Below are 13,060 nucleotides of genomic sequence, written 5' to 3'. Positions count from 1 at the left end.
ATCTGGGCAAAGCTAAAAGGATGGACCCACCTGTATCCCATCTCCAGATAGGTCTGACTGACCCCGAGAGCTATGGAGCTGGACTCCCAGGGACAGGACGGCTGTGGCCAATTACAATGGCATCACTGGCCGGCATTGAAAAACTTCTGTGCTCTAAAATACGACCCGATGGCCTGTCATAGCACCAGACAACCCACCATCATTGCACCATTCCTTCAGATTTAGAAGGTATTCTTTTTTCTTGAAGTATTAAGGAGTCTCAAATTCAAATGCAATCATCTTCTCTTTCAAAGTCCTATCAGATAAAATCTTTCAGATGCTTGTCACTTGAAAACAAGACTCAGGGTGATAGACAAATCAGTCTGTACCTACAGGATAAGGAGAAGCAGGCACCTGGTTTCTTCGCCTGGGGATAGAAAAAGAGTTGGGCATGTGGAGGAAGCTGCACAGGGCAGTGCGTGACCTTGACCTAAATAAAAAGCTGGGGACTCTGAGCTGCTGGTCTCCTCCCTGCAGCTGGAGAACCCATTGGTCTTGCAAGGACTCATCTTGCTTGACACACTGAGCTGCTTAAGCCATTTTCAGGGCTCAGCTCAAGAGGCCCCGAGTACTGAAGCTGATCTTAACCTCCCTTCTCATCAGGTTCCCCAATTCCTGGGCATACACAGACCACGGTATTAGAAGAAGGAGACAGAACTTATTATTTAAGAGTCTTTCTCCCCAACTAGACTGTGAGGTGCTGTCAGCTGAAATGTTACCTTAATCTCTATCTATTTATACGTCCCCAGTGCCTGGTACAGAGCCTGATACACAGGGAGATTCTAAAAAAAACACACACAAAAAACGATTGTAGAATGCACAAAGGAAACAAGGGACATTCACACTCTCTCATTGTCTCCAACATAAGGGCTGGCCCAAGTGTGTGCTCCGATTTCCCCCAGTGGTGGACATAAACTTCTTCTCCTTCCCCACTCACTGCCACCCATGGCTGCAGAAATCGTTGTCCTCGGGACCCTGCCCAAGAGCCAGTCCCTCCCCAGATCCTTCCCTGACAGCCCCTCCCTCAGCCTGGGCCTTTCCTTCTGTAAGACCCTGACCACACACTACCTGGAGTAGCATTAGGGCTCCATGGAGGGGGGCGCCTGCAGTTGTACACTTTTACCTAAGGGAAAGCTATAGTTCCTTTTATCCTACTCTCAAACGTGAGGCCTGCTGTTCTGAGTTGTTTGCAAGTCGACTTCTGGTGGCAAGATGAATTTCCGGTTCCTTTTGGTCCCTAGTTGTATTTTACACATGCTTGTTGGATTTAACTAAATTGGATTTCTTTGTTCAATTTTCTAATCAGCCCTGAGTCCAGAGTCCGGAGACCGAGGTTAGTATTGCAGGAGCACATGACTCGCCGCCCAGCCTGTGTGTGGGATGCTCTCGTCTCTCCTCATGCCAGCTCCTTATTCTTGGACTGCAAGCTTCTTATGGGATGGGCTCTCACCTCTGCACCTCCTGGGAGGGGTCCAGCATGAGGAGAAAGCACTGGAAAAATTTGCAGATGTGACCACTTAATATGGGACAACTATTACCATCTGCTGATTTTGTGGGGCTGTTTCTGAGCATGGAATGAGGCACAGGAATGTCCAATTCCTGGAAAAATGTAAAGTGCTCTGTACATATAACACGACTGTTAGGATACTAGGGCAGTTACACATGCATCTGACTGTTTTCAAGTTGGCACAGGATTGTCCAGCCAGATGCTGCTCAGGAAAAGCTAAGCAGGAGTCAGGCTTCCGCCCATCTGCCTGCTGCATGCTGTGCGTGTGTCCCCCTCCTCTCCAATTTGGAATTTCTGACTCAAACCCCCTTAGATTCCATACTGTCTCATGGAGCAGCTGCTGCTGTGGGGGGGAAAGCATGAGACAAATATTTCTCTCACTTAGAGCACTTCCGCAGTTCACTCGACCTTTCTGTGACTTGTTTATGTGGCATCTGAGAACAAGGAGACCTGCTCTATCCATCTCATAGAGGAGCTGGGAGAACTCAGTGTGATAATGAAAGTGATATGTAAGTGGGAAGGACTAACAGGACTTTTCTGGAAAATTAGGAGGCATAAGTACGTTCCCATGGCACTAGCCTGGGCAGAACACTCTCACACACTGGGGCAGCTGTCTGTTTAAAGCATGACCAGAGCCTCCACGAGGGTGCGTGCTAATACCAACACGTCCGGGCGTCCCCCACGTGTCACTCCCTTGCATGTGGTCCTCCCAGGCTGGGCTTATACCTGAACAGGTTATAAAATGTTTTCACAGGTATCGACTCCTCTGCCCCTCTGGCAATCCTGGGAGGTTTTGGCCTCAGCTTGCGAATCAGTACCAGGTGAAGTGTGTCGCGGGTGAGTGACAGCCTGAGGGCTTTGGGCCTGCGACACAGAGCCCCAGACACAACATGACGCATGTGACACTGTGTGCCCACCTGGGACCTCTGCCACCTGATGTTGATTCACATCGAGATGGGGCCTACATGGGCTACCTGCCAGACAGCACCTGACATGTCTGAACACCCTCCTAACAGATGCAGGGCTGTGGTCCTGAACGCACAGGTCCCCTTGGTGATGCATGGACACTATCAGAGCACATGCCATTGGTTTTGCCCTGTTGGTCTAGATTTTGCACAAGGCTTTGTGAATTGAACAGGACCCTTGGTCCTGGGGAAAACATTGCTATCAGCACCCTGCACAGGGAGGGTGAGACACATTACTGTAAGTTGAAGACCTTGACTTCCCTCTTGTAGCCACAGAAAACGGGAGGCAGAGAGACCCCAAGAAAGAGAGAAAGGGGATAAGAGCCAGCCCAGGAAAGGCAGGGTGATGACTGACAGTGTTCAGTGTGTGGCAGGGTGGCTCTAAACCCGTCCGTACCTCCACCACGTGAGAGGAGAAGCCCGTCTGTGACATCTCCAGCCCAAAGGAGGTTTCGTTCTTGTTGGTGCCTGAAACACAGGGACAGAAAGACATCAACTCCATACCTGATTGCTTAGTGCCACACATACCTGCAGCTCAAGCCACAGCACCCATTTCTCAGGGGGCATCTTCAGGAAGGTGAGCCGGACCATGAGTCTAAGCTCAGTCTAGTCTGCCCCCTGTGGCAGGAAGCCTGTGAGGGGGGCACCAAGCACCTTCCAGGTGATCATGTGGGTCTATCATTAGTGGCTCTCTCCCTGCTGGAAAGGCCTTGGGCAACATACCACAGGGTGCATATACCATAAGATGGTCAAAATAGGGGAAAGATCAAGAGAAGTGTGTGGAAAGAAATGGTTTCTGGCAAGAAATGGGATTTCCTTCTTTGTTCATTCTTATTATTCACTAGGTTGGGTTCCAGATGCTTCTGGATGGTTCTCAAACTTCAAATCAACCCTCAGGAGGGAGAATTACATAAGAGACCCCATGTGTGCTGAAAGCCCCTCCCCATGGAGGCCACTCTGACATTGTCATCGGAGCCAATGTTCTTGTCATTCTAGTCAACCATTTTGAGAAGAAATACACTGATTTAGATATTTCAGTTCTAGTGTGAGTGTCAAAACTCAGGTTCATACTTTCTATTCCTTTAGCCTCTTTTGTGAGGGCCGTTTTTGTCTCTTTTCATGTGTGTGTCTGCAGCTTGTCATTTCCAACGTGCTGCAGACTGCTCAGCTTTGGGATGCTGCTTTCTGCCTCTTGACAATCCTCCCAGATGGCAAAGCCCAGAGTGAAAAGGGCCCTCTCTAGCAATATACAGTGCAAATGAGATCTGAGCAAGTCAAAACCGGAGTTGAAGTTGTGTGGAGGGAGGCAATCTGAAGGGACCCTGCTAAAAACGCTTTTGGTGGAGTGGGAGTCAGGGGTTAAGTGTTTCAGACGTTGGAGTCAGTCCAGCAGGGTTCAAACTAGGGTTGCCAGATAAAATACAGGCCGCTCAGTTATTGAATTTCAGACAACCGACAAATCATTTTTTAGTAGACGGCTGCCACACATATTGTATTTTACATTTCCTAAATCTGGTGATTCTCGTTCAAACCCCAACTCCTTCCCAAGCTGTGGGTGCGTTGGCCATTCACTCAGCTCCTTCGAGCTTCAGTTTCCTCGGTGGTAAGAGCAGCAGGCAATCAGCACCACCACCTCCGGGTGGGGTAGGGGGCTGTTTGTAAGGTGCACAGCCTCATGTCCAGCCCAGTGACACTCAGGTGTTGGCATTTATCATGAAGGGACGACTCCTGCTAAACCATTCCATTCTGTGGGGTTGGCTTTCACGGGGAACGGCGCCTGGTGTGAACCCAGGAGCGTGGAGCCCTCTCGGTGCATCGCTCACCTTCCAAGCTGAAGATCCTGTCCCCCAGGGCGTCCACGATGTCTTTCAGGGCTGCCTCGTCGGTCACGTTGAAGAAATGCTTGTCGTCAGGGTCACTGGCGATGGATTTGATTTCGTTTAGAAAAGCTTCTGGATTGATCCCTCTGCGGTTGTAGTAGCCCAGGACCTGCCAGGGAACAGGCAGGGCGACATACCAGACATCGCATGGACCTCCCCGCACACCCCCGCCCCTGACCCTGGGCCCAGGGCTGGCTGCAACCATTGCTTTGGTAGCCGGGAGTAGACCTCGAAGTCCCATTTGCATTTCTAGTAGAGGACTTTCTAGTAGAGGCCAGATAAGGCCCGTTCTAAGATAGGGTTCCAGGGGTTGGAAGGCTTTGGAGGTTTCTAGTTTGGAGGTTTCAGAACCTCCCTAGAAACGGAGAAAAAGAAAAAACAAACCCACAAGTATTGTGGATAGTCCCGGGCAGAGCAGAAAACAGATTCTCCACGTGCTCTTAAGGGGCAGATTAAACCACAAGAGGCCCCTCTGAGGGCTTGGATAGCTTGTTCACTGCCCAGAAAATGCCCCCTAGGGTCCTCAGGGGTTTGATGGCAGAGCCTCTCCAAGGTAGCTGGCAGCATGTGGGCGGGGGCGGGGAGCAGGGCAGTCGGGCAGGACTCACGGCCACGGCGTATCTGGTCACGTTGTCCTTCTCGCTCTGCTGGATCACCCTGTCGAGGTCTGGGCTGTCATGGGACTCCCCGTCGGTGATGACGATCATCACCTTCTTGGCCCCTTTCCTTCCGCCCTTCTGGAAAGCCTCTGACCTAGAACCCGAGCACAGGGCGACGTCACAAGGGCGGCTGGGATGGGGCAGCCAGAGACTGGGCCAAACCACCCATGTCCAGCAACCCAAGAGGTGTTGGGACCTTGAACCACAGAACAAGCAGATCGAGATGCCATGACTGCTCACACGGATCTTGTAACTGCTTATCTTTAAAAAGTGACTTTAAAAAGTCCCTCGAGGGTCCTGGCCATGCTATTTTGGCTAAGCAGAGGAGGTGAGGTGGGCCTGGGGGGGCACAACTCAGGCTCAGACGGAGGCCCTAAGTTAGTGGTTCAAAACTCAGCTGCACGTTAGAATCACCTGGGGAGTTAAAAAAACAACAACAAAAGTGATGCTCAGACCCCATCCAGACTCATAAAATCAGAATCTCTGGGTGGGGCCTTGGACGCCAGTACTTTTCAAAAGTTCTAATAAACACCAGAGTTGAGAACTACTTCCCTAAGTCCTGAAAAGTTGCTGTGTCGGAGTAATTTAACACCCAAACAACATTAATCCATAAAATCCGTGTAATGAAGCCTGACAAAGTTCTGATTTCTCCCACCAGGAAAACTTTGATTCTATTTTGGGAACTATTAAATATCAAATTCTATGACAAATATTCCTCTTTCTCGCTTTTTGTTTTCAGTGCCAGGAGCAGACGCTTGGCCTGCCTGTGGGGCAATCTAGCCAGGGGGTGGGATGGGGGCGGGGACTGGCACTCTGACCATCAATGCTGTGGTAAAGCTCTTGCAGCTGGCAACCCATCTGTGAAGCACAGAAAACTGGCTCCTGAACCATCACTGGCTCTTGGTGCCTCTGTGGCCAACCTTCTGTGAGGTTCTGAGAAGGGCAGACATGGTCTGGCCCGAGTCTGGCCCAGCAGGTAGAATTTTCCAATATGGATCTAAAAGTAAATGTTACCCTTAGACTCTGCAAGGATTCCTCATGGGTCTGACCCGCAGGTTCAAGCCACAATGCCAGGGGTCTCCAGACCCCAACACTTTGGTAACCAGAGGTATCTTTTGTTACACAGCAAGCTGTTGAGCTGACGTGCATGATTTAGATGTTGAGGAATTCACAAAACTTGGAATAAATTAGGTCAGAGCATCTTGAAGCTCCCAGTTAAGAGAAATAGACCATCTGCCATTCTCCTGCAGCTCTGTGATAGTCTGGATATGGTGACTTAAACAAAAAACCCTTCTTATGAGCTGTGGACTGAAGCAGGGCAGAGGCATACTCGACATGACTGGAGCAGATTTTGGGCTTAACTCTGACCCAGTGGAAGGAGAACTCTGCTAGTCCTTCAAAGGAGACTCTAGATACTTTGATGACCTCATTAGAGGGCCAGGCTCAGGAACAAAACTCCATGCAAAAATCGTAGGGGAAAAACAGGGTGTTTTTTTTTTTTTTTTAAATTATCTATAGAGCCAAAGACAATTTCAGGACCATATTTTTACACAGTGGAATAATGTGGATATCTGTATGAATCTGTAACAGGGTAAATATTGGTATGAGTCATCAGATTTAAAATCGTGATTTTCGTATTGTGCACAGGACTTGTATTTGTTCCTTTGTAAGTCGTGTTATAAGTTCCAGGAGATCAGTTAGAGCTTTATAATCAGAACAGATTTCTTGAATCTGAAAACAAGGTGATCTTGTGGAAAAGTAGGTCATGTCATGTCTGCTTCCTGGGCGAAATGTGCAATGGCTCCCATTTCTCTCAGGTCCTGACAATGGCCCGCTAGAGCCTTTGTGATCTGGTCCCGTGATCCCTCTGAGCGCCTCCTCCTGCCTTCTCCTCTCCACCCACACTGGGCTCTTGGCTGATCCTGGAGCCACCAGGCTTCTATCTTAGCACCTTTGTCCCAGTGGCCAGCTCTCCTGGAACGCTCCCCCTTGGTACGTTCCTGGCCAACTTCCGCATGTCCTCCAAGTCTCCACTCAAATGTCAGCTCTCATGAAGCCTTCTCTGATGACTCTGTTAATGCTGATTGAATAACCTGCCCTCTCAAAATTACTTGACTGCCTTTACCATGCTCCCCCACCACCCCTAGCTTTTATCTCCTTCTAGCATACTACTTTATTTATTTGTTTGTTTGTTTGTTTGTTTGTTTATGTATGTATGTATTATCTGCCTCGCCTCTATAATGTCAGCTCCACGAGGGCAGGATAGCATCTGTTTTGTTTATTGGTCTGTTCCTAGTGTCCCAAACTGTGGTAGAACACATTTCCCAAAGTTGGCTGCAACAATAATCCTTATCCCAACTGCTATTCTGCAATGTGACATTGACATTCCGTCATCAAGAAACAGAAGCTCTTCCCCTTGAATCTGGGTTGGCCCTAGTGACATGCTCAATCAATAGATTATTGCAGAAGTTATATTTTGGACCTCTGTAGCTAGGTCATGGGTCTCTTGGGAAGCTTGCTCTTGAGATGCTACCACTCAGAGTCCAGCTGCCACATCATGAGAAAACCAAGCCACATGGCCACGTGTGGGTGGTCAGGTTGCCAGCCCAGCTGAGTTCCCAGCCAACAGCTGGCATCACTACCAGTCAGATTAGTGTGCCATTTTGGGTGTCCAGTCCAGTAGAACCTCCAGCTGACACCAGATTCAACCACATGAGAGAACCCAAGAGAGAGCTGACCTGCCGAGTCCAGCCAATCTACAGAACTTTGAGGGATTAATAAATATTGTCTCAAGGTATTAAATTTTGTGGTGGTTTGTTATGTAGCAGTATAGAAATAGAATGGTATCTGAGATTTAACACAAAATTTTTTTTTTCTTTTTTCTTTTTTTTTTTTTTTTTACCGAGCAAATTCGATGCCAAATGCTGTCCGGGTCTCTGTCCCTCCTCTCTGCTCAATGTGGCTGGCAGCTTCCACCACATCTTTTACAGACCTGTAGTCATTGAGGTGAAATTCATGTACCACGTCTTCTCCATACTGAACGACTCCAACCTGCAAGTTAGAGGAGAGGGCAACAGAACGTCTTGACCCCTGGCACTTAGGCCTATGGTGGCGAGCCTCCCTGGAGTCATCATTCTGTCTGTGACTGTTCAGGAGTGAGGGGGCCGAAGGACCTTCCCAAGGGAGAGTCACTCATCGGAGGGGAAGCAGGTTCTGCAAAGTTCTGGGAATGAATGTGTGGCTTGGTGAGAGAAGAAGCAGGTGCATATCAAGAGAGGAGACTGATGTAAAGAATGGCTCAACAGATTAAGTTTCTTGCTTAAAAAGACAAAAGTTGAGCATAGAATTGAAGTCTACAGCACGGGAGGAGGACCATGGCATTGTTCACCAAACTCTGGAACTAAGGTTCCTTAAAACTTGGAAGGGAAGAGCTTCTTTTATTCCAAGGTTGATACAATATTGACAATATTAATAGCCTCGAAATAAACAAACAAACAAGACACCCTCTAAAGACCTGCAGTAAGACTAGAACAGTAGATTGTTACGGTTGGATGGGCTCAGAGTTTATTTAGTACAAGAGCATTTCTAATGCTGGACTTCCACCCATGATACCCTAAAAGATGATTTTCCAGTTGTGGGGAACTCATTGCTTCATGACAAATCTACTCCCTTTTTAATAGCTCTAATTGTTACAAAATAATTTCTTAGACAGATTTGAAATCTGTCACCTTGGAACTTCTATTCATTGGTCCTTGTTTCGCCCACCCAAACAGTATGAATAAATCTACCCCCTCTTTGGCCAGGCAGTGTTTCACATATGTGTTGGCAGCTATGACCTCCTCCCCGGTCTTTTCTCCAAGATCAATGTGGCTAATTCTCCCGGTGCCTCACTCAGCAAGGTTCTAATGCTACTCGACCTTTCCCACCTTCCTTCTCACTCTGTAGCAGGTCAAACTCTTTCCTGATAGTTTAACCCTCAAAGTGAGGCGCCCACCCCCAAACTCTCCCATGATGAATCCAGCAGAGATGGCTGCCCTTTCACCTACACCTTCTTAGCACATGTAGAGGTGCTCTCCCCACATCCCCAGGAAGCATCTGCCATGGCTGTGGGCCCTGCTCGGAGGAGGAAAGAGTCCCAGAGACGCTCACCTGGATCTGCCCAGGGCCGATGTAAAACTTCTTCAGGATGTTGATGAGAAAGTGCTGAACCTCCACCCAGGGGTAGATGCTGTTGGAGCCATCCAGGACAATGACAATGTCCATGTAGGTCTGGCACCCTGGGAATTGGAGACACGGTCACAGCTACCCAAGGAGCCAGTGTCTGCAAGGCTCTGATTCTCCGGATGATTGTCCGAAGGACAATAGAAGAAGGACCTGTTACATGTGTGTAATTACATGTGTGCATTGGGCTGGGGCGCCGTGTGGGGTGGGACATTTATTTGGGCAACGTGAATGACGCGCCCAGGCATTTCTGGCTCTGAGCCACCACTCCGTGCTGGCTGTCTGAATGAAGCTCGAATTACACCTGACCCCTCTGCTCCTCAGGGACCGAGCACCACCAGTGGGTCAGTGTTTCTGAGGAAGTCAGCAATGCCCACAGCAGTACCTTGTTATCATTTGTTTTGCTGTAATGTGCAGGCTGGCGTTTACCACTGTCAGCCTGGATGAATGGGTTTCCCTTTTTAGGAGGGTGGTTTGTGTCATGGTTAAAAGTGTGGAATCTGTTTGACTCTTGGCTTTAACCTTGGGCAAATCACTTAACATCCTGGTATCACTTTTCTATAAAATAGGCATAATGATAACAGAGGATTGTCATGAGAATTAATGAGATGATGCTTCTACAGGACTGAGCACAAAGTAAGTGCTCAAGAAATCTTAGCCAATCCTATTTCCTTAAAGCAAACCACTTTGTTAGTGTGGCAGTGACATCATCAGGTTTAGTTCTCATGCCTGTATCTCCACTCTGAGCATAAAGATTTCTCTCTATATTTTTTAATATTAATAGCAAATTAAAACCAACAAAAAACTTAATGAAACACGGGTACCATAATACATGTAAAAAAACTTCTTTAAAATCTAAGGAATTTATTTCTGTGAGCAAATGGTTGGGGTTACTTTGAAATAAGACATGATATGATATGCCATGATCTATACTATACTATATTATTATCATACTGAAATATTGGGCGTTTGCTTATTTTTACTGGAAAATTTTTACACTGGTATGAAATCTACTTTACAGCAATATGTACGGTAGGAGGTTTTGTGTGTGAACCTTCTAGCAACTTCTGCATCATGAAGGTGCCATAGGTTCCAGGCAGTGCTCCTCAGAGAGAGGAAGGTGGTGGCTTTGAGCCCAGGTTCCTGTCACACACTTTGTGTTTGGGGAGCATCTTAGAAGCATTTGGGTGATTCAGATGCTCAGCATCACCTGTCCTTTAGGAGAAGCTGTGACATTCTTGTCCCATCTGCACACTGTGTACGGGATGGCCCAACACTTCCAGGCTGACAGCGCCTGGTCGCTTTGTCCTTCCCAGTTTGGTTTAGCTCAACACATGTGGACTGAGCTTCTGCCATGTGCTGGAGCACCGTGTGATGGGGCCACCGATGTGACACAGACAGAAACTCCTTCATTAGGAAGAGTTTGTAATCTAGGGGTAGGGACCAGTTTTCTTTGACTTTTAAGCATGTTTTAAGCATGCATTTATTATTGCTGATTTATTTTTGTTTCTTTTTTCTTATTTTGAAAATGTTTTTATATTATCTCATGGATTTGGTTAAAATTGCACTTAGATACTGAGTTTTAAAAGGAACAACAATGAATTATGGGTTGATTAGGAATTTGGGGGCATATTTTTTCTGACCATGTTATATTACATCACAGGACATCCTTCATTTTCACTTTCACAGGCTTGTCATGAAGAGAATTGGTCTGCTGAGCTTCCCTCAGTCTTCCCAAGATCACTCTTTTCTTTCTTTCTTTCTTTCTTTCTTTCTTTCTTTCTTTCTTTCTTTCTTTCTTTCTTTCTTTCTTTCTTTCTTTCTTTTCGTTTCTTCCCTCCCTCCCTCCCTCCCTTCCTCCCTCCCTCCCTCCCTCTCTTTCTTTCTTTTTTAAAGATTTTTTTATTAAAACATAGCTAACATACATTATATTAGTGTCATGTGAACATCACAGTTTTTCAACATTCATACACCTAAAGAAGTGATCACCATAAGTCCAGCAACCATCTCACACCACACTATGTTATGACAATACGATTGACTGTATTTGCTATGCTGTACATTGTATCCCCACAACTATTTTATAACTAGCATTTTGTACTTTTTACTCCCTTCCTTTTTTATATCCTAACAAATCTAGTACCCATCTGACACCATACATAGTTATTACAATATTATTGACTATATTTCATATGCTATACCCCACACCCCCATGATTACTGTGTCACAACCAATTTGTACTTCTTAATCCCTTCCCCTTTTTCATTCATCCCCAACCCCCATCCCATCTAGTAACCACCAAAATGTTCTCTGCATCTATAAGTTTATTTCTCTTCTTTTTGTTTATTTTTCTTTAGATTTCATGTATAGGTGAAATCACATTGCATCTGCCTTTCTCTGTCCGACATACTCCACTCAGCACGATGCCCTCCAGGTCCATCCATGCTGCTGAAGATGGCAAGAACCCATTCCCTTCCCTGGCCGAGCAATGTTCCACTGTGTATATGTACCACCTCCTATCTATCCCTTCTTCCATTGACGCCAGGCTGCCTCCATATCCTGGCCATTGTAAACAATGCTGCAATGAACATATGGATGCACATGTTACCTTGAAGTAGCATTTTGGGTTTCTTCAGATAAATACCCAGAAGTGGGATTACTGGGTCCTTCTTTGTCTCTTGTTATAGCCTTTGTTGTAAACTGTTTTGTCTGTTATAAGTATTGCTACCTCAGCTTTTTTTTTTTCATTTCCATTTTCATGAAATACCATTTTCCATCCCTTTACACTCTCTGTGTGTGTCTTTCAATCTGAAGTGAGTCTCTTGTAGGCAGCATATGTACAGGTCTTGTTTTCTTATCCATTCAGACATCCTATGTCTTTTGAGTGAAGTATTTAATCTATTTACATTAAAAGTAGTTGTTGACAGATATGTAGCTATTGCCAATTTATTATTCATAATTTTGATCTTTTTTTCCATCTTAAAGAAATCCCTCTAACATTCCTTGTAATACTAGTTTGGTGATGATGAATTCCTTTCACTTTTTCTTGTCTGGGAAGTTCTTTATCTGTCCTTCGATTCTAAATGATAGCTTTGTTGGGTAGAGTAATCTTGGTTGTAGGACCTTCCTTTTTTATCACGTTAAATATTTTGTACCAATCCCTTCTGGCCTGCAAAGTTTCTGTTGAGAAATCAGCTGACAAAACTTGTGAAAGCTCCCTTCTAAGTAACTAGTTGCCTGTCTCTTGCTGCTTTCAAGATTTTCTCTTTGTCTTTAACTTTTGCCATTCTAATTATAATGTGTCTTGGTGTGGGCCTGTTTGGATTTATCTTGTTTGGGACCCTCTTGGGAGGGGCTCCAGTGCAGGCCCAGATCACCTGCTGCCTGTGACCAGCTGGGGACTACTCGGTAGGAGCTACAAAGCAACCTGCAGGGTTTTTGCTGCCTGCGCTAACCCTGGAGGCACATGGGAGAGGCCACGCTGTGAACCGAGGATGGCTGCCACTAGTACCAGGCCTAGGGTAGCTCTGCAAGATGCTAGGACACCATGAGGCCTGTTGCCACCTGCCAGCTCCCTTGAGGTTCAGCCACTAATAAAGCCTATTGTGATATGCAAGTTGGGTGAGGCAGGGTGTCAGGGAGTCACTAGAGTGGGAAGAGTTGTGGTCATTTGGTGCCAGTTTTAAGCCTGAAGCTACTCAGCAAACATCTCAGAGCACACCAAGGCCAGTTGCTGCCGCCTGGGTTCTGTTGGACTCTGACAGTTTTCCAAGAAACAGTGCAATGCAG

The 13,060-nt window shown here is 46.6% G+C and overlaps 1 protein-coding gene across 2 annotated transcripts in view; it reads right to left on the bottom strand.

Annotated features, from left to right (window-relative positions):
• ITGA11 (integrin subunit alpha 11) overlaps positions 1-13,060 on the bottom strand; it is a 122,720-nt gene that overhangs the window by 39,408 nt on the left and 70,252 nt on the right. For both annotated transcript variants that reach the window (XM_019725629.2, XM_074327510.1), the window contains exons 6-10: positions 9,200-9,327; positions 7,953-8,101; positions 5,000-5,144; positions 4,335-4,500; positions 2,909-2,979 (exon numbers count right to left, since the gene is read on the bottom strand). In XM_019725629.2, coding sequence (XP_019581188.2) covers positions 2,909-2,979; positions 4,335-4,500; positions 5,000-5,144; positions 7,953-8,101; positions 9,200-9,327 — 659 coding nt within the window. The remainder of the gene's footprint in view (positions 1-2,908; positions 2,980-4,334; positions 4,501-4,999; positions 5,145-7,952; positions 8,102-9,199; positions 9,328-13,060) is intronic.

This window comes from Rhinolophus sinicus, linkage group LG03, assembly GCF_036562045.2.
Source record: "Rhinolophus sinicus isolate RSC01 linkage group LG03, ASM3656204v1, whole genome shotgun sequence".
Lineage (NCBI taxonomy): Eukaryota > Metazoa > Chordata > Mammalia > Chiroptera > Rhinolophidae > Rhinolophus > Rhinolophus sinicus.
The sequence above is the reverse complement of the archived record's forward strand: the minus strand, read 5'-3'. Positions and strand labels throughout refer to the sequence as shown.